The sequence below is a fragment of the Phocoena sinus genome, chromosome 11 (genome assembly GCF_008692025.1).
Source record: "Phocoena sinus isolate mPhoSin1 chromosome 11, mPhoSin1.pri, whole genome shotgun sequence".
Classification (NCBI taxonomy): domain Eukaryota; kingdom Metazoa; phylum Chordata; class Mammalia; order Artiodactyla; family Phocoenidae; genus Phocoena; species Phocoena sinus.
In genome coordinates this window covers 32,104,275-32,125,069 of record NC_045773.1, presented here as the reverse complement: position 1 = coordinate 32,125,069, position 20,795 = coordinate 32,104,275, and the positions used below count along the sequence as shown (strand labels likewise).

Below are 20,795 nucleotides of genomic sequence, written 5' to 3'. Positions count from 1 at the left end.
AGATCATCCAACTTCGCCACAAGACCCTTCCCCCTTTGACTTGTCTCTGTGCTCTTGAATCCCACCTCTTCACCCTTCTCCATTGCCTTATCCCTCATCTATGCCACCACCTCCTCCACAACAGCTTTCAAAGGGCTTTTCTTGCTTGTACTTTTGTCCCAAATACAATGCATTTCTGCACCTTGGATCCAGAGTGATCTCCAAAAAGGTGTCAGACCACTGCCTTCTGATTAAAAATCTCCTGCAGTGGCTTTTATTCAATGGCCTTTAGAATAAAATCTGCAATGACCTCCTCCTCTCCCATGTTATCTCTTCCTACTCTGCCTTCACTACTTGGCTCCAGCTACACTGATCTCCCCGCTCAACCTCAACTTGGTTTTCTTGTCTCAGTCAACCTTGAAGACTCTCACCTTTGCCAGTCCAACAAGGCAGCCTCCTCTACACGACTCTCTCCTTCCAGGGCCTAGAATCCCCTCCCTCTCCTGTCTGCCTGGCCTACATGTGGTGATAGACAGCTCAGCTGCTACTAACACTGAGTTCCTGTATTTTCCATTGTGGCTCTGCACACCCTACCCATACCTTGTACTTAAACTCTCTGCAGAGGCAGAAGTGGCCCAAGCTTAGCAAGCTACCCTTGTGTAGACAGTAATGCTAGCAGAAGTCCTGGTGATTGGCTTTGGAACCAGGGAGCAGAGCCAGCTTCCCTTGAACTACAGAAGCTGGAAGTGGGAGACAGTGGTTGCCCAAACCCATCCTCCCTTTCTCGCTGCCAGAGAAAGGGAGGACGGGTTCCCCAAACAACAACTGGTGGTCCAGTGGGTAAGACTCTGCACTTCCAACGCAGGGGGCCCAGGGTTCGATCCCTGGTCTGGGAACTAGATCCCGCCCGCATGACACAACTAAGAGCCCGCATGCCGCAACTAAAAGATCCCGCACTCCACAACAAAGATCCCACGTGCCACAGCTAAGACCCGTCGCAGCCAAAATAATAAATAAATAAATATATATATATATATATATTTTTTTTTAAAACTCCACCAGAACATCCATGTGCTGAGATTTCCTGTTCATGTGCACCACGGGACAGGAAATGTTTTATTTTTTCATCTCATCACCAGGATATTCAGGAATTCAGCCAAACCCAGCATCACTGCTTTGGTCATCTAGAAGAACCAGGATCCACAGAAGGCTGCCTGCAGGGTAACCTTCTCCGAATAGACCTCATGAGGTACGTTGCTCCTGTGGGGAAGCTGTAGACTCTCTGCTCTGGTGCCTTCCAGACCTCTGCCCATCCTCCCTGACTCCCCTCTGGGTCATTCCCAACCCCCACAGCCGGGAGCTGGGGATGTCAGGGGTTTGGCCACGAATGTCAGGAGTGCCAGGGGCTGAAATGAGGCCAGGACCACATGGGTGTTGGTGAAGCACCCGGGAAACCAGGAGACTACCTGCTCCTTAGGCTCTTTAATCTCTATGACATTCCAGCCTAGACATGTGCCATAATTTATTAACCAATTCCCTGCTGAGGGACTTCTATTATAATCAGGGATTCAAAAATATCCTCACACATTTATCTTGATACACTTATTCAGCTGTTTTCTTAAGATACATTCCTAGAATCAGAACTGCTGGATTATGCACATTTAAAATTGGCAAATTGCTCAACATCTCATTGCAGTCTTAATGGGCTTCTCTGGTTGCTAATGAGGTGGACCATGCTCTCAGGTATTTAGAGGCCATGTGCACTTCTTCCTTTCTTCTGGAGTTGGACCCCAGAAAAAGGATCAGTATTTAGAGATTATGATAGAGGGAGAGCCTTAAGGAAGGTACTGGGGAGAGGAGAACGTTTCTTCTTGAGTTTCACTCACATCACCAATCACCATATGATTGAGTGACTGGGGAAGCAGAGCAAAGTCTCCTACATCCTTTCCAGTCTCCACACCCACCGACTTTTTTTTTTTTTTTTTTTTTTACCCACCGACTTTTGAGTTCCCTCCTGCCCACAGCTCGCTGCCCACTCTGGCAATTGACAGCCCCTGAAAATATGCTACAGAATTTAGAGAGCGCTCCAACTTTTCTAAAGGAGTACAGAGGACACAAGAAAGAAAATGTCTAAAACATGGTTAGAATGACATCCCTCAAGACCAAGGACTGAGAGGCCCTTCTGTTTGCCTTCTAGGGAGGCCACAAGCATGCATGTGGTAGGGGGGGTTTGGGTGCGAGAACCACATACATCAAAGGGAAAAATTTGGTCAGGAAATAGAGGCAATAAATTGGCATTTGGCAACATCCTCTCTATTCTGCTCTTCTTCATCAATTCTTTTCCTTTCATCCCCTCTTTTTATCGTGACCCTTCAGAATATTTGTGAGGCTGCAGGAAGTGAACCTCTGTACTAGAAACTGAGATAAAATGAGGAGGCCAGGCTTCCACAAGGCCTCCACGGTCTATCCTTCCTCTAGGCCACAGCAGAGCCCAGTTTTGTAGGTGCCCAGAGGATGAAGCCCTCCTCAAATACAACATGTAGTTTCACCCACCGTGGCTAGGGCTGTCTGTGGCCCAGTCACAATTTAAGCCACCCCTCATCTTCCCTATCTGGTTCACCTCTCTGCCACCAGTGCCCTGTACTCTGCCTGACACACATCAGTGGGCAAGAAACTGTTGCTGCCTCCATCCCTGGTTGGAATGAAGCTGGGGATTAAACAGATTAAATCACCTTAAGCCGTTGATGAAATGCAAATATATTTCCCCAATTTACCTAGAACCTAAGCAGATAAGAAAAAAATCCTTAACACGAGGATTGGATTTTGTTAGGAGTCAAATTATCCCCTGAAACATAAGAAAAGATAAAGTGATCATGGAAACATTTTGTATCCTGAATCATTTTCAGCTGAGAAGAACTAAAAACAATGAACGGTGGTGGTTAGAAGCCGTGGCCCAAAATTCTAATTTATTTTTGGTATTGCTATGTACACGTATTATGCACTAATCAAGACATTAAAGGTAAAGTGTGTCCTCCACCCCATCTCCCAGCAGGCTGAGCGTGAAAGTTTCCCTGGGCTTTGGGGAGAGCAGTACAGGGAGAACTGATACACTCCTGAGAGCCCAGCCGATGTCAGTTCGGCCCCGGGCAGTCTTGGCTCGAACCGGGTAGTTGTCATCATCTCCACTTCACAGATGGGGAAGCCAAGACTCAGCCAGGAGTTCCCAGACTCATCTGATCCCCCAAACTCTGCCTGGGGCGCGGCCCGCATCCTTCCGGAGCCGGCCTTGTCGCCGCCCAGACTGCCCAGAGGCCCAGGGCGGGGGCGGGCGTCAGACCCGGGGCGGCCGACCCAACCCCGCGCCCCGAAACCCTCGTACACGCACCCCAAAGTGTCGTGGCCATTACACGGAGTTCACACGTCCACTGCCACTTCCCGTTTCTTTTGAAGCGCGGGGAGCCCAGTCTCCACTGTAGCTGCCAGAGGGCGCGCGTGGTCCAGGTTGGAGACGCCCAAACAATCGCGGACTGCGCCGCCGCGAGGACACAACACTTTAGGGCACAGCCCAGATGCAGGAGCAAATGCTCGCTGTTAACCCAGAGCTGGTGCTAAGTTTGCGTGGAAGTAGAGTTCAGGAGGCGGTAAGAAAAGAATGTTAAATATGGGCTTTCAGTAACAGTGTAGCTCTGGGCAATAATTCAGTTAACCTCTCTGGATGTCACTTTTCTTAATGGCCACATAGGAATGACATGGATGCAGACCTCAGTGGGTTTTTGTAAATCTGAAGTAAGCAAATGGCTATGAGTTGTAAACCAGGACCTGATGGAGGCAGGCCCAGGGGCAGCTGGAATCCAGACAGTAGCCAGGGGAGATGGCCTCCTCTTGTCTCCTTCCGGAGCTCACACCCTGGTTTGGATATGCAATAGACTGGAAGGCTATGGACCATAACCTGTTTACCATTCATTCATTCAACAAGTGCTCATAGAGTCCCTGCACCATATCAGGCATTACACCAAAAGCTGGGGACCAGTGTGAACAACACGGACACTGTCCCCAACAAGACACTGTCCCAGTTGTCATAGAACCTACAAGCAAACATTCCATGGGGGACACTGGCATTACTCAAATAACCACATGACCAGGGGATAATTACAAGTAGATGGATTGTGTCTAAAGAAGTGATGCCTGGACTTCCCTGGTGGTCCAGTGGTTAAGAATCCGTGCTTCTACTGCAGGGGGCATGGGTTCGATCCCTGGTGGGGGAAGTTCCGCATGCCACACAGTGTGGCCAAAAAAAAAGAAGACCGAAAGATAAATAAAGAAAGAAAGAACTGAGGCCTGAGCTGAGATTCCAAGTATAAGAGTTACCTGGGCAAAGGTGAGGGGAGCAGAGAGAGGAAGAGTATTCTGAGTAGAGGGAACAGCATAGGCAAAGGCCCTGGGGCAGCAGGGAAGGTGGCATCTTCAAGGAACAAAAGAGGCCAGTGTGGTTGGAGAGAAGAGAGGTGTGGAAAAATGACTGGCAGTGGTAGGCAGATGGAACTTTATGCCCTATTTTGAACCTAAGAGTACCCAGCAGCTTCTGAAGGGTTTAAAGACAATGGCAGGGCTGTATTTTGAAAAGGTCCTGGTACCCCAAGTGCTGAGCACAGGGTACTACCTGGCATGTAGTCAGCATTTGACACATACTTGTTGAATGAATGAATAACCAGGATCATTGCTGAAATTCTGGGATTTAATGTCTTGAATGCAAAAATAATTTAAAAGCCTGGAAAAACATCCAGCCCTACTAAAGCTCCAAATCATACAAATAATATAAAATTCATAAAATTTTCTTGTGGTCTTTTAAGGTTATTTCTACTGTAAACTCTTTTATTATTTTTAATAAGACAATTTTGTAGAAAAATTTTAGATTTACAGAAAAATTGAGAAGATAGTACAGAGAGTTCCAATATATCCTGCCCCTAGTTTCCTTTATTATTAACAAATTACATTAGTATGGTACATTTGTAACTATTAATGAACCAATATTGATAAGTTATCATAAGTGAAAGTCCATACTTTATTCAGATTTCCTTAGTTTTTACCTCATGCCCCTCTTCTCTTCCAGCATCCCATCCAGGATACCACATAACATTTAGTTGCCATGTCTCTGGGTCCTCTTGACTGTGACAGTTTCTCACACTTCCTTGTATCTGATGATCTTGACAATTCTGAAGACCATTGGTTAGGTATTCAATATTTTGTAGAATGCCCCTCTACTGGGATTTGCCTGATGTTTTTCTCATGATTAGAATGAATATTATTAATTTTTACCTTAATCGAAATTATACGTGTACAAAGTTTAAAAAGGCTTATTAGTACTAACAGATGTATAATGGAAAAGCAGTCCTCTGGACTGTCCCTTATCACTCACACTCCCCAGAGCACCCTCCTTCAACAGTTTTGGCTGTTTTCTGGCATTTGCTGCCATATTTCTAAGTCCTATGCTGATCTTGCCTTTCTTGACTGACCAGTTTGGACACTGGCTCCTAATTTCCTGCTCTTTATGACACACGCGGATTGTGCTCTCTTTAAATTCCCTTCCTCTAGTCCCCCACTGAGGTTTGTGCTGGATGTCTTCCCTCAGCCCTTCCAGACCCACTCTGACCTGTATGGACCACATCAATGGGCTCTCTTACTCTAGGGCTTCTGGGTGGGTTGGGACACTGCAGGGCATAGGCAGGCAGCTGGAGTGGGGAGGGAGAGTGAGCAGAGATGCCCATGCCCTCAGTTACTTCTATTAGGTTGCTGCATCCTCGGCTCCACTCTCAGCACCCTCTCCATTTAGTTCTCTTCTTTTTTTTTTTTTAGTTCTCTTCTGTTTCTGATAACGGCTCCACCACTTTTGCCTTCTCAGGTGTGGTGGGGCAGGAATAATGGCTTTCGCTTGTAGTTTCTTTTCACTGCTCAAGCAATCTCTGAAATTCTCCTCAAATTACCCCATTTAAAAGCTGTTTCTTGGGCTTCCCTAGTGGTGCAGTGGTTGAGAGCCCGCCTGCCGATGCAGGGGGCACGGGTTCGTGCCCCGGTCCGGGAAGATCCCACATGCCGCGGAGCGGCTGGGCCCGTGAGCCATGGCCCCTGAGCCTGCGCGTCCAGAGCCTGTGCTCCGTAATGGGAGAGGCCACAACAGCGAGAGGCCCGCGTACCGCAAAAAAAAAAAAAAAAAAAAAAGCTGTTTCTTGTTGGGATCCTGACTGATATATTACAATTTTAGTTAAGTCAATATTCAGTGTCTATATTATTATGACCATATGAAACATTATTCACCTTTAAGGCAAACAGTGTTTGACGATGGAATTTCCTTTCTTGATACAACTATTTTGGGGTTTTGTGTGTGTGTATGTGTGTGTGTGTGTGTGTACTTAGTATATACCTTTTTAAAAGACTTTTGCTTTGTGTTATGCCCTCCTTGTTAAATCTTCCCATACAACTTTCCACAAGGGCAGAGGCATCAGCTTTTCTCCCAGTTCCATTTTATTCCAGGAGCATCCCCCCCTGGAGTCCCCATGTTCCTGCCCCAGTCAGGCTTGGGTTTTCTCTAGGTCTGCTGCCCAGCTGTCATACCCTTCCTTCTCTCTTGTGCTGGAATCCTAGGTTATGTTTCTTTCTGGGTTTTCTCACTCATTTTGGTGGCACATATCTTTCATTAGCTTCTTGAGAAAAGGTGTGGAGGTAAATTTTGTGAGACCTCGCATGTCTAGAAAACATCTTCATTAAACATCGCGGTTGATTAATAATTTGATTGGGTATTGAATTTTGTGTTGAAAGTAATTTTCCACTGGACTGTTGAAGGCATTGCTCCTCTGTCTTTTAGATCCTGAGGTTGAGGTTTAGAAATCCGATCGCATTTTTTATTCCTGGTCCTTTGAAAGTCAGTCAGTCTCTCTGTCTGTCTCTCTCTCTCTTAGCTTTTAAGCCTCTCTCTTTATCCCTGTTATCATGAAGATTCACAGGGATGAGTCTCTTCATTCATTGTGCCCCTTGACTTCTGGGAAATTCTTCTGAGTATTTATTTTATTTTTAATTTTAATTTAATTTAATTTTTTTGGCTGAGCCACACAGCTTGCAGTATCTTAGTTCCCCGACCAGGGATTGAACCTGGGCTATGGCAGTGAAAGCACTCAGTCCTAACCACTGGGCCACCAGGGAATTCCCTTCTGAGTATTTCTTTGATATCTTCCTCCTTTCCTTTCCCTCTGTTTACTCTCTTTTTGGAAATCCTAAGTTGGTTGATAGGTATGCTAAGTTTACCCTCCAATTTTCTTTTCTTTTCTTTTTTAATTGGCTGGGCAGTGCGGCTTTCGGGATCTTAGTTCCCCAACCAGGGATCGAACCTGGGCCTCCAGCAGTGAAAGTGCCGAGTCCTAACCACTGGACTGCCAGGGAATTCCCTATCCTCCAATTTTCTTATTATCTACTATTTCCCATCTCCTAGTCACTTTGTTCCATGCTTTTGAACATTTCTTCAACTAGATCTTCAAACTCTAATGAATTTTTATTTCAATTATTATATTTTTTAATATCTTATAGCAGCTCTTTCTTATTTAGGTCCCTTTTTCAGAATACCCTGTTCTTGCTTAAAGAAAGTAATTTCTTCTCTTGTCTCGCTGAGGAATAGTTTTTTGAAGTTTTCTTCAGTTTCCTCCAAATGCCTTTTTAAAGTTTGTTTGAACTTTTCAAACACAATCAGCTTTTCCTGGCTCCTCTAAAATCATTCTTAAGGAAATGGACGTGCTATGTCAGCAGGTTAGGATTTAAACTGGGCCATCAGCATCCAAAAACAAAGATCCCAGACAGGTCACAGACGTCAAGAGAAAAGAGGCCCCATTGAGACACTCAAATGAAACATGGTCAATACACAACTGGGAGCAATCATGCCAACTCTTAGTCATTTTGGCGGGGGGGCGGGGGGTCTCACAGGTACGTTTGTTCATGCACGAGGGCAGTGGGACTGCTGCAAGTCAACACGATGTCCCACATTCCCTCAACACAGTCAGACCAATGTCTTGTGCAAGGAAAGCTGGTTAATGATTACCATGAGCAGGTGCAGGACTGGAAGCTTTCAAGGTTTTGCTTCTTTTATCAGCACTCCTGAATTTATAAATGATGAAGCCCATCAATCCTATTCCTACCCAAATCTTCTGGTAAACTTGGGTACAGTAGGGCTTCATGGGGATCCACACATTTTCAATAAGGCTTTGAAGCATCCTGGTGCAGGACCAAGCTCAGGCAGCCCCAACACACTCCAACGACTCTGAAGGGTCACTGAGCACACAGGCACTCTTACCCATTTTATTTCTCCAGTTATAGTACCTAGAATTTTTAGCTCTCCATTCACTTTCTTCCACCAGATTTGTTGGGGTTTTTTGTTTGTTTTCTCCAGTACCATCTTGAACCTAAATGATATGGCTTGTGACATATATGAATGCATAATCACAGTAACTGGCATTTACATAATCAACTGTTTATTTAGCATTTATTGAGTGCGTGCTGTATGCCAGGCACTGTGTAAGGCACTGGAAAAAAAACATGCTCAAGGCCTTGAGGTCCCTGCTCTCCAGGAACTTACTGTCCAGGGCAGTGGCTCAAGCTTAGCAAAGCCCACTAAAGCCTGGGGGCAGCCACTGCAGTTCCTTATCAGATTAAGGATCTGAGGTTCAGGGAGGCTCCCTGGTTGTCCCAGTGACATGCAGCTATTCGGAGACAATGCTGCATCATGAACCTAAATATTCCTCTCTCACATTTTGTTTCAAAACCTGGGGGTATAAAGAGAAGCTAGAGAAAATAAAATGCAAAAGAAGGGTTCAGAAGAGACAGGAAGCTGTGCTAGAGTTCTTCAGAGAAACAAAACGAAGAGGGTACACACACACACACACGTATATATATATGGGGAGAGAGAGAGAGAGAGAGAGAGAGAGGAAGAGAGAGAGAGGGAGAGAGATTGATTGATATACTGCAGGAATTGGCTCACAAGGTTATGGAGGCCGGGAAGTCCCACATCCTGCCCTCTGCAAGCTGGAAAACCAGGAAAGCTGGTGATGTTATTGAGTCCAAATCTGAAGGCCAGAGAATCGAGGCTGTGTAAGTCCCAATCTGAATCTGAAAGCCTGGGAACCAGGAGAGCCCTTGCCCGAGCACAGAAGCTGTGACCTCAGCTCAGGCAGAGAGAGAATTCGCCCTCCCTTACCTTCCTGTTCTACCTGGACCCTGAACAGGTTGGCTGACGCCCATAAGCCCTGAGGAAGGCTATCTGCGGGTCTCAATTCACCAGTTCCAATGCTGATCTCTTCTGGAAACACCCTCACTGACACAACCAGCAATCTGGGCCTCCCTGTTAATCTCAGTGGAGGAAAATCCTCCCAGCTGAATAACTTGCACACCTAGAAGCAGTGGCAGCCACCCTGTGTGTCAGAGTCTTATCCGGTGTGCCCTCCATGGCATGGGAGGCCCAACCAGTGCCCCCTCAGTTGTGAAAAAACACAGAGCCCTAATTCTGTCTCTCTCCCAACCTAAGGCCCTGGAGCAAGAAATTCTACAGCAAAAGTTCACTAGAGATGGAGCAAGGAAGTGACAGATTGCAAAAACAGCAACAGAGCAAGGTGTTGAGCCAAGTTCATGAGCGAGAGAAGTCAGCTTCACACCAGCAACAAAAACAAAAATGCACAGAGCTCCGGGAGGGCCCGCATGCGCCCTCCTGACCAGGCCGCTTCCCCCTCCCATGTGAGCCGTCCTGAGGATGCAGGTGAGACAGCTGCTGGCACCCCTGCCCCGGCAGGTGGAATCTGCTTCAGGTTAGGATAGGCTGGCTCTGGGGGGAAGAGGAGTGTGGGGTAGAATGGTTCACCATCCCTCCTCTGGAGAGGTCAGATGATGATTTCCACAGGCCTTCTTTAGTGTATGTGTGTATATGTATATATATGGAAACTGAACATAATTTCTTTCTTTGTTGCTGGCTGCTGTTTTGTAATGTCTCACGGTGTTTCCCTGGGACTCTCCAGGCGGTCTCATTTACTGCCTTAGTTGTGCTTCCCGCTTTGTTCATGACTTCTAAACTGCTTTCCATAAAATTGAGCCATATATATATACACTGGCTACTCTCGACATAATTTGTACCTTTAAAAGTATGCGTATATTGTCGAAGGCCTATGTTGAGAATGGTGTGCAACGCCATAGACTGGATTACTTTTTAAAAACTGGAAACATTTCAAGCGCAATTAAAAATTTTTTTTTTATTATTTATTTATTAGGCTGCGCTGGGTCTTAGTTGCAGCATGCGGGATCTTTAGTTGCGGCATGCAGGATCTAGTTCCCTGACCAGGGATGGAACTCAGGGCCCCTGCATTGGGAGTGTGGAGTCTTACCCACTGGACCACCAGGGAAGGCCTTGTCCCTTCTCTTAAAAACTAAATTTTTAAATTTTAAAAATGTTTTAGATTTACATAAAAATTGAGAAGATAGTACAGACTTCCCATATACCTCACACCCAGTTTTCCCTTTTTTAACATCATATATTAGTATGATACATTTGCCACCATAAATGAACCAATATCGGTACATTATTATTAACTAAAGCTCATACTTTATTCAGATTTCTTTTGTTTTTATCTAATGTCACTTTTCTGTTCAAGGATCCCATCTAAACATCATATTACCTTACATCTAGTTTCATGTCCTCCTTAGACTCCTCTTGGCTGTGATAGTTTCTCAGACTTTCACCTCATTTTAATTTTATATACAAGTTGCCTAAGTTAACTTTACAGTTTAGTCTTTTCTTTTCTTTTTTTTGTGGGGGGGGGGGCTGGAAATGCAGAGTCAACCACTGGACTACCAGGGAATTCCCCAGTTTAGTCTTTAAGTAACAAGAATATTCAGTGGGACTGTGACTGAATTTAAAGAGTAATTAACATAGCCAGCAATGGATACAGTAACTGTTGGGACTGTGTGTGTCTTCATTTTGGGGACAGCGTGAAGCCTTCTTCATTTCTTTTCTTATTTCTTTTTCTTTTTTCTTCTTTTTTGGCTGTGTGGTGCAGCATGTGGGAACTTAGTTCCCCAACCAGGGATGGAACCCCAGTGGAAGCACAGAATCTTAAACCACTGGACTGCCAGGGAAGTCCCGCTTCTTCATTTCTAAGATAAAAAGCTATATCTTGTTAGATGGAATTATAGAGAGGTTTTGTTGTATGAGAGTTCAAGTGTGTGTAAAAAGGAGCATATGAAAGGTGAGTAGACAAAGAAGTAGACTCTGCCATATATCAATTGACTGCCTCTCAAACCTAAAATTCATTCTTCATGACCTGACATGCAGGAATGGAGCTGGTTCAGTTATCTTCTTTTGTCAGCTGGAACCATGTTAAACTTTGCCAGTAGAGGGTGACAGAGAGATGCTGCAGGAGGAGAAGGAAGGCCTGGTCTGGTGTGTTCCTTCTGGCAGGCTCCACAGTGTGGGCTGCTTTTCCCATCACTCAGCTCCTGCAGCATAGATGGCTTTTCCAGTTCCTGCTGTGTAGACAGTACCAGATTCCCCAATACCAGATTCTAGCAGCTGGGCTCCTGCAGTGCATAGCAGCCAGAAGCTCCATGGCCCAGTAGTCTCCCCTGGCACCCCTTTTGGGCAGTTTCATAGCAGAGTGCCTCCAGGGAGACACCTCCCCATGAACAGTTTTCCTGGCACCATAATGGATGGATTTCTGGAAAGTTCTGACCACACAGCACCCACCATTCACTGAGACATAGCCGTGCCCTCTCCAACAGGTCTGGATCTCGGCTCTGAGAGGGAGGCTTTTCCTTGGGTTGTCTTTCTCAGCCCTAGGCAGTGGCTGCTCCTGTTACAGGCTCTTCCTGTATTCTTTAGAGTTCTTTCTACTTTTTAGTAGCCAATTCCTCATTTCTCCAGGCTCTTGTTATAGTTAATAATACTTTAAACTTTCCTTGTTCAAATTTCTGTGTGGTTTCTGCCTCCTAACTGGACCCAGACTAGTGTGCACATAAAATAGTTTCAGAATTGCTAACTCATTCCCTTGTGAGAGCCACAGAGAGAAACAAATTTAGTAACTAAGCTATGATCTTTCTGTATAGTCCCTTTCAACTTTAGTCTTATAGTAGCCAGTCAAAATATTGTTTTCCAGAGTTAATTATGTTAGGTCTTTTCTTCCCTACATCCTCCTGTGTGGTTACATTATTTATTTGTAATACATTTAGATTCCTTACTGCTGGTGTTCTGTTTGAGGTTCTCTTCTCATCCTGGTTGATTTGAATGATTTATTTATTCTGGGAGTATATGAACAATTACCCTGGTTCCATAAAAGTGTACAGGTATACTCTAAGAAGTGTTGAGTTTCCATCTACCTGTTCCCATTCCCTCCTTCTTTCCATCCCATTCCCATCCACACACCTTCTATAAGTATCCAGTCTTTAGATTCTGGTTTAACTTTGCTGGAATTATTTTGCCATTTGATAGATGGGGGCCTATAGATGAGTCTCAAGCCTTCCTAGAGGGCAAAGACTTAGTGTCATATTCCTCCTGTCCTTGCTTTGTTTGAAGGCTAAGGTAAGCCCATCCCAAAGCTCAATAAAAAGAAATATTTGCTGAAGCTGACCACTGAAAGTCACGTTGGAGGGCAAATTGGTCATTTCTATTAAAATGTATGAATTTCTACCACATTGCCATTCTACTTCCCAATATTTAACCTTGGGGGAAAAAAATCACATTTGTGCACAGGTAGATGTGTTTTGTTTCTATAACATTATTTTTCATGGTAGAAAAACACACCAGAAACAACCGTAATATCTACCAATAGAGACTTGGCTAAAAACATACAATGGGGGCTTCCCTGATGGTGCAGTGGTTAAGAATCTGCCTGCCAGTGCAGGGGACACGGGTTCAAGTCCTGGTCCGGGAAGATCCCACATGCCGCGGAGCAACTAAGCTCGTGCGCCACAACTACTGAGCCTGTGCTCTAGAGCCCATGAGCCACAATTACTGAGCCCGCATGCCACAACTACTGAAGCCTGCGCACCTAGAGCCCATGCTCCGCAACAAGAGAAGCCACCGCAATGAGAAGCCCACGTGCCACAACGAAGAGTAGCCCCTGCTCGCTGCAACTAGAGAAAGCCTGTGCACAGCAACGAAGACCCAAAGCAGCCAAAAATAAATAAATAAAATAAATTTAAAAAAAGCAAAAAAAACCCATACAATGGGGATAGTCAACCTGGCACAGTATACAATGCAATGAGTTTGTTTGTTTTAACAAGGTAGAGTTACAAGGAACTTAGAAAAAGCTCTAAGACATATTGCTGAGGGAGGGGAGGAGCTAATTATAAAAAGATAAATATGTTAGAATACCATTTATGAAAACCAACAAATAAATAAAACAATACCACATATTATATGTGGGTACATATATATGTGTAAAAATCCATAAGAAAAAGGTTTGGAAGCATGTATATCAAACTGAAAAAGTGATTTCATTTGGCAGGGGCTGGGGTGGAAGAGACAAGATTTGGGGACAGGATTTCAAAAGAAATTTTGATCTGTATTGTGTTCACTTTTTCAATATTAATGTGTTCGTGTGTTATTTGTATAATTAAAAACAAACAAATAAACAAAACACTGACTACATTAACTAAATCTCAAAACCCTTGAAAAGGGACTACAACCTGTTGGGGAAACAGGTGACACAGTCAGTCAATATCTGCCCTCCTACAGAAAATTCTGGAAAATGACAAGGAGCCCCTACGTCTCTCTCTCCCATAAAATGTAAATACTTTTCTAAAAGTTGCCTGCCACTAAGGCTTGCTGTCTGCTAATAAAAGCAAGTAATGTAAGTAATGCAATAACTTAGAACCCAGATGCACAGTGAACACCATATACACACCACCTGTATTCTACAGTTAACATTTGACTAGTCCTGCTCTATCACATTAGATCACTGAAATGTAAAACCCCACTTTACGTCGCTGCTTTGATTCTTTTCTTTGCTGAGCTGTAGGATGGATATTTGACCCAAGGAAAGCAACTAAGAGCCAAGGACAGAGTCCAGGTATTCCCAAGGCCTTTGCTTTCTATTTCAACCATTTGATGACTGAGGTGAGAAAGGAGACAACATTCCCACATCAAGGTTGTTAAATAACTAAAGATAAAGAGTGTATAAAATACCTTCAAGTTTGTATTTATTTTCCTCTGGGGAAAAATAAAACTAGAGTCTTAGCCTCATTACATTAAAGGAAAAATGATTAAGATGATAATGAGCTAGAAAGTTGACTAAGCCACTAATCAAAGACAGAGACACAGATACAATTAGCGTTTTGGGCAAGTTGCTCTGAGGATTCTTGGCTAATCCTGAGACTTCCAGAGGCTTCGCATAGGGAGCCCCATCTCAGCCGGGACACAGAAAGGCACTTCCTGCCACTGTTCTCTGTTTTTTTTTTGTGTAGCTTGAGTTAAGACCGTGCAAAATAAACAATGGAATTTTGCCCAGGCATCACATTCCCTTCTGGGAGGAAATTACTACACTGGTGTTTCAGCTCCTCTGTTTTGGAGTATATTTTCTGGTATTTAAATTTTTAAATCCCCTAGCCCTTCTCCTGCCTTTTAGGAAAATTACTTGTGTTTTCTAACTTTATAGACTCAAATCTATACCTTTTGAAAGTCTCTCTTTGACTTAGGAAGTTTGTACAAATAGCAAAGTAATCTGGCCGAGTGAGATTCAACATCCCCCATAGAATGCACATCATCTGTGCACCTGAAATTGTGATTTTTTTATACAGAGAGGAAAGCACGTTATAAAGCAGCATGTGTGGTGTGATTCTACTTGTCCAAAGTGCATGTTACTCATGTGGAGAATGTCTGGAAGGAGAGGAGTATCACGGGGTGGTGGGATTACTAGCGATTAATTTCTTCTTTTTACTTTCCCGTATTGCTTACATTTTAAATATTGAGAATATATTATTTTCATAATAAAAAGGACATTTTCATTTTGAGGCAACAAAAATGGGGGGTAAGCAATAAAATAACTGGAATAGAAGAAAATGCAAGCAGGAACAATAGGATGCAACAGAACTGAGGTTCTCAAAATCCTTGCAGCCTCAATTGCTGTCCTGTTCCATATCCATCCCCTGTCAGACCATCATCCCTTCTGGCCTGCACCCCTCCTCCAGAAGCTTCCTGTCTGGTCCTCCTGTCTACCTGCCTTTTAATAATCCATTCTCTATAGAACACCCAGAGTCATTTTCTTAAAGTGAAAATCTGATCTGTAGTTCCCCCCAACTTAAAACCTGCAGAGGCCTCCAGTTGCACTAGATAAAAACCCAACCTCATCCTAACCTCAAGGCCCTGCCTGTTCTGGCCTTTGTCCCTTTTCCTTTGGCTCACTTTGCTGATAGTTCCTGGGGCACTCTTTCCTGCCTCAGGGCCTTTGCACTTGCTTGTCCCTAGCTGAGATAACTCTTCCCTAAGCTCCTCACATGGTCGACACTGCTCCTCAGAGTCTCCAGGAGTGGGGGCCAGGAATCTGCATTTTAAATATGTATTTTACATGATTCTCATGCACACTCATGTTTGAGAATCCCCATTCTAAAGCACTGGCTTTTGATGAGCATTCAAGGGGCAGGGAGTGCAAGAACAAACTTCTGACAGATACCTTGAGTACAGCGATGGCTCTCTCAGCCCCTTGCGAGGTCACATGGATCCTCTGGACCAAGATATTCCTCAAGAGAGACCTAGGTGTGTTGGCTCCCAGAAGGATGGGAATTTAGTACCCCATAGTACCTCCACCTAAAGCTATTATGGCCAGAATTTTAGCTAGGAAAATTCTGCAGTGGTGACTATTATTTATTCATCTATTAGTAAATTAAACATGAAGTATCTACAACAAATTCATTTAAGGTGGGTTTGGAGACTGAGCCAGGAAGAGTTCTGAAGCAAATACATTCAGACACCTGCCTTAGACGTTTACTACCTGAGAACTAGCTCACTCTGGAGCCCCCATGGAGGACAAAGCCTTGGAAGGTACTGGAAAAATGGTACAAATGTGCTCTGAGCTTACACTCAGGGCAAGCTCCTGTGCCAGGCATGGGATGTAGTGGTGGCAGGGGGACACCACAGGAAGATGTACCCAGGTCTGCCCAGCCCAGCCCACCCACGAGGGCTTGCGGCCCCTTGGAGGAGCTTACCTTGGTGCAAAGTTGTTAGGGTAGTTTTGTTTTTTATTGTTTTCAAGGAATTCACCTAGTCCTACCCAGTGGGCACAAAGAGAAGCCAGAACTTTACAAGCAGGCTGTGGCAGGAAAAGCAATGGAGTTGTTACTTTTTTGTTGGCCTCTCCTCTCTGTGCTCCCTTTTGGGAACCCCCTTCCTCACTCCCTGTGGTTCCAGGGGGCTGCTAGTCAAGGTGGTCCTGTCTCCCCCTGGACCTCCTTGCCAGACTCTGAGGGGCAGGCTCTCTTCCACTGGGCTTGCTAACCTGGCCCAAGATGAGCCTTGTGCTGTCCAGTTCCATCAGGCCCACCCAGCAGAGAATGCCTGGGCAGTGAAGAGAAAGAGAGAGTCCTAATAACATCATACAAGCCTCTAGATCCAGACAGACCTGAAGCTGGATCCACCCCTAGTCTTCCCACCATAGGTGCTAATAAATCCCCTTATTGTTTCAATTAGTTTGAGCTCAGTCTCTTCTCTTGCAACAGAAAGAGGCCTGACTCACGCACAGGCCTTTGTTTCTTTCATTATTGTTCCAAGTCTCCGAATAAAAAATGTGCTCTTGGAAGAAAATTGTCTTTGTTATGTAATAGTGAAGGCCAGTCTCGGAATGTAGATGGGCCATGTTACACTCCTACAGGGTGGGCGCTTCTATGAACACCAGGCCAGGCACAACCCTCCCATTCACAGCTCTCGGAAGCTGTTCTGTGGAGGAGTGTCACAGCTCTTAACGCCCAAACGCTCTGCCCTCATACACTGTGAATCTACACTGATGCCTCCGACTCTAACCTAACACCACAGAACCCATTCCAGCCTTCCTCCTTTCCATACTTATAACTTCCTTCCCAACAGTGAGAAACCCAGCTCCCACTGTCCTCAACATACTTACTTGCTTAAACCTATGATGCATAGAAAATTGTTTCAGAATTGCTAATCCATACAACTACAAAAAGCAAGTATACTAACTAGAGTTCAATATTTGTTTATAATTAGTTATCATTAGTCTGAGGGGATATAGTCAGAACACAGTGTGCAAAAGTTACCCTTTCCCCACTTCAGTATGTTTACGTTATTCATCTGAAATAACATTGTTTGTTGTTTCTGCTTACATTCAAATTTAAGGGACTCTGATCAACAATAAAAAATTGTTGATTTTAATTTTTGAGTATGTGAAACATGAATACAGTTCTAAGAGTCAAACCACACATAATGGTACACTCGGGCAAGTCTAACTCCTGCCCCCGTCCCTTCCACCCTGTTCTTACGCTCCCATCCCCTCCAGCCACCACTACTCTGAAGGTAACCAATCTCATTTCCTGGTTTATCCTTCCTGAGTTTCTCTTTTCAAAAATAAGTAGATACATCTGTGGTTTTTTATTTCTTCTTCTTTTCACACTATAGACACTCTTTAGCATTTTTCTTTGTTCACTTAATAATATGTATCCTGGACATCACTTCTTAACAGTCCATAGAGATAGTTGATCTTTTTTTAGAGCTGCATAATATTCCACTGTGTACATGTATTATGGTTTACTCAACCACTCTCCTATGTGCGGGCATTTAGGTTGCTTCCAATATCTTGCAATTACAAATAGTGCTTTAGTGAATAATCGTATGCATAAGGATTTTTGTGTTGTTGGAAATGTTTCTTGAGAGTAAATTCCTAGGAGTTGCATTGCTGAGTCAAATGTTAAACATATATATATTTTTCTTAGATGTTGTTCAATTTCCCTTTATATGAGTTCTAGTAATTTGCGTACCTTCCAGCAAAATATGAATGTGCCTATTTCCCATAGCCTTGCCAACAGAATGCTGTGTCAAATTTTAAATTTTTTGCTAATCTGACAAGGAAGAAATGTTATCTCAGTGCAGTTTTTAAAAAATTTTCTATTTAGTAAACAAACTTTGGTGTATAATCCCATGAGCTTTAACATATGTATAGACTGTTTAACCACAGTCAAGAGATAGAACATTGCCATGACTGCCCCAAATTCCCTTATGCTGCCCCTTTTTAGTCAAACGCTCTCCCCACCCACAAATTCTAGCTATCACTAATCTGTTCTCCATCCCTATAGTTGTGACTTGTCCTCATATCATAAATATGTCTTGTCATAAATAGAGTCACAGAGCACATAACCTTTTGAGACCTACTTTCACTCTGCATGATCTCTTTGAGATTCATCCATGTCATTCTGTGCACCAATAGTTTGTTTCTTTTTACTGCCCAGTAGCATCCTATTGTATGGATGCACCACAGTTTGCTTATCTGTTTAATCATTGAAAGATCTGGATTGTTTTTGCTGATTATGAATAAAACTTCTATAAATATCCGTGTACAGTATTTTAGGTAAATACTTAGAAGTGGGATAGCTGAGTCATATGGTATAAATATATGTTTAACTTTACAAAAAACTGAAACCATAAAACTCCTAGAAGAAACATAGGTGGTAAGCTCCTTGACACTGGTCTTGATGATGATTTTTTGGATTTGACACCAAAAGCGAAAGCAACGAAAGCAAACATAAACAAGACAGAATACAAGTAAAAAGCTACTGCACGGCAAAGGAAACTGTCAACAAAATGAAAAGGCCACCTACTGAATGGGAGAAAATATTTGTAAATCATATATCTGATAAGGGGTTAATATTCAAAATATATCAAGAACTCATACAACTCAATAGCAAAAAAACAATGTGATTAAAAAATGGGCAGAGGAACTGAATAGACATTTTTCCAAAGAAGACATACAGATAACTGCAGGTACATGAAAAGGTGCTCAACATCACTAACCATCAGGGAAATGTAAATTAAAACCACTGTGACATACCACCTCACACCTGCGAGAATGACTACTATCAAAAAGACAAGCAGTGACAAGTGTTGGTGAAGATGTGGAAAAAAGGAAACCCTGGTGCACTGCTGGTGGGAATGTAAATTTGTACAGTCACTACGGAAAACAATATGGAGATTCCTCAAAAAAATTAAAATGTTTTCTTCTAGTACTTGTATGGTCTCATATTTAATATTTCGATCTCAAACCCATTTGTGTATGGTATGAGACATAAATTTCATTTAATTTCTTTCCAAATGGTTATCCAGTTTTCCCAGTACCATTTATTTAAAAGTTCATCTTCGCCCCCATGATTTTATTTACTAAATTTCTAAATGCATTTGGGTCTATATGTGAATTTTTTATTCTATCCCATAAATTTGTCTATTCATGTGCCAGTAGAATATTTTAAAAATTACAGTTTTAATACAATGTCTTTAGGTCCAGTTGGGCTGCTGTAGATTTCTCTTTTGGTGTTTCCCTTACTGTTGTTCATTTTTATTTTTCTATAGGAAATTTAACATTAACTTTCCAGCTCCATAAAGAACCTCATTGGTATTTCTGGTAATAGAGATAGGGATATTCTTGCCTCATTCCTGATATTTGTGGAAATGTCCTTAGTGTTTCCCAGTGAAATAAAATACATTATGTTAAGAAAGTACCCAGCAATTTCTACTTTCATAAGTGATTTTTTTTTAAACAAAAATAGATGTAAACTTTTGATAAAGACTTTTTTGGGGATCAATGGATATAAAAATTATATGATTTTTCTCCTAAGATCTATTAATATGGTATATTATATTATTCGATTTCCTAATGTTGAACCAATCTTGCATTCTTGGAATAAATCCTACTTGGCCATGGTGTATTTTTTTTTTTTTTTTTTCGGTACGCGGGCCTCTCACTGCTGTGGCCTCTCCCGTTGCGGAGCACAGGCTCCGGATGCGCAGGCTCAGCGGCCATGGCTCATGGGCGCAGCCGCTCCACGGCATGTGGAATCCTCCCGGACTGGGGCACGAACCCGTGTCTCCTGCATCGGCAGGCGGACTCTCAACCACTGAGCCACCAGGGAAGCCCTGTATTACTTTTTAACATGGTGTTGGATACTGTTTGCTAATATTTTATTTAGTATTTTTGCATCAGTATTCACAATTGATAATAGTTTTGTGATTTTCTTTTCTTTTTTTTTTTGATTATCTTTTCAAAATCAACTTCATTTGATTTAGGTACCAATGTTGTATTCGCAGCATAAAAATAACTTGGAAATTTTCTTTCATTTGCTATATTTTACAATAATCTATGTAGCATTGGGACTACCAGGTTTTGAAGGTTCAACAGAATTCCCCTGTGAAGCCATATGGTGTCGGTGATTTTCTTAGTGAAATGATGTTCTGTTTCTTCTACAGAAATTGGTGCATTTAAGATTTCTATCTCTAAAGGAATCAAATTTGGTAAACTCTGGGTTTTTTTAAAAGGAAATTCACCATTTTGTCCATGTTTTTAAATGTAATTGCTCAAAGGTCTACCAAATAAACTCTTATGATTTTAAAATTTTCTTCTGTTGGGGCTTCCTTGGTGGCCCAGTGCTTAAGAATCCGCCTACCAATGCAGGGGACACGGGTCCGAGCCCTGGTCCAGGAAGATCCAACATGCCGCATAGCAACTAAGCCCGGGTGCCACAACTACTGAGCCTGCACTCTAGAGCCCTGAGCCACCACTACTGAGCCCACGTGCCACAACTACTGA

The 20,795-nt window shown here is 43.2% G+C and overlaps 1 protein-coding gene across 1 annotated transcript; it reads right to left on the bottom strand.

Annotated features, from left to right (window-relative positions):
* Window positions 1-8,048: 8,048 nt before the first annotated feature.
* LOC116762934 (ATP synthase subunit ATP5MPL, mitochondrial-like) lies at window positions 8,049-8,231 on the bottom strand. The gene has a single exon (XM_032650549.1). It carries the CDS (start codon window positions 8,229-8,231, stop codon window positions 8,049-8,051), a length of 183 nt encoding a protein of 60 aa, XP_032506440.1.
* Window positions 8,232-20,795: the final 12,564 nt, after the last annotated feature.

Excerpts from the sequence above, each read along its gene's own strand:
- LOC116762934 (XM_032650549.1), bottom strand. The coding sequence starts at position 8,231 with ATGCTTCAAAGCCTTATTGAAAATGTGTGGATCCCCATGAAGCCCTAC.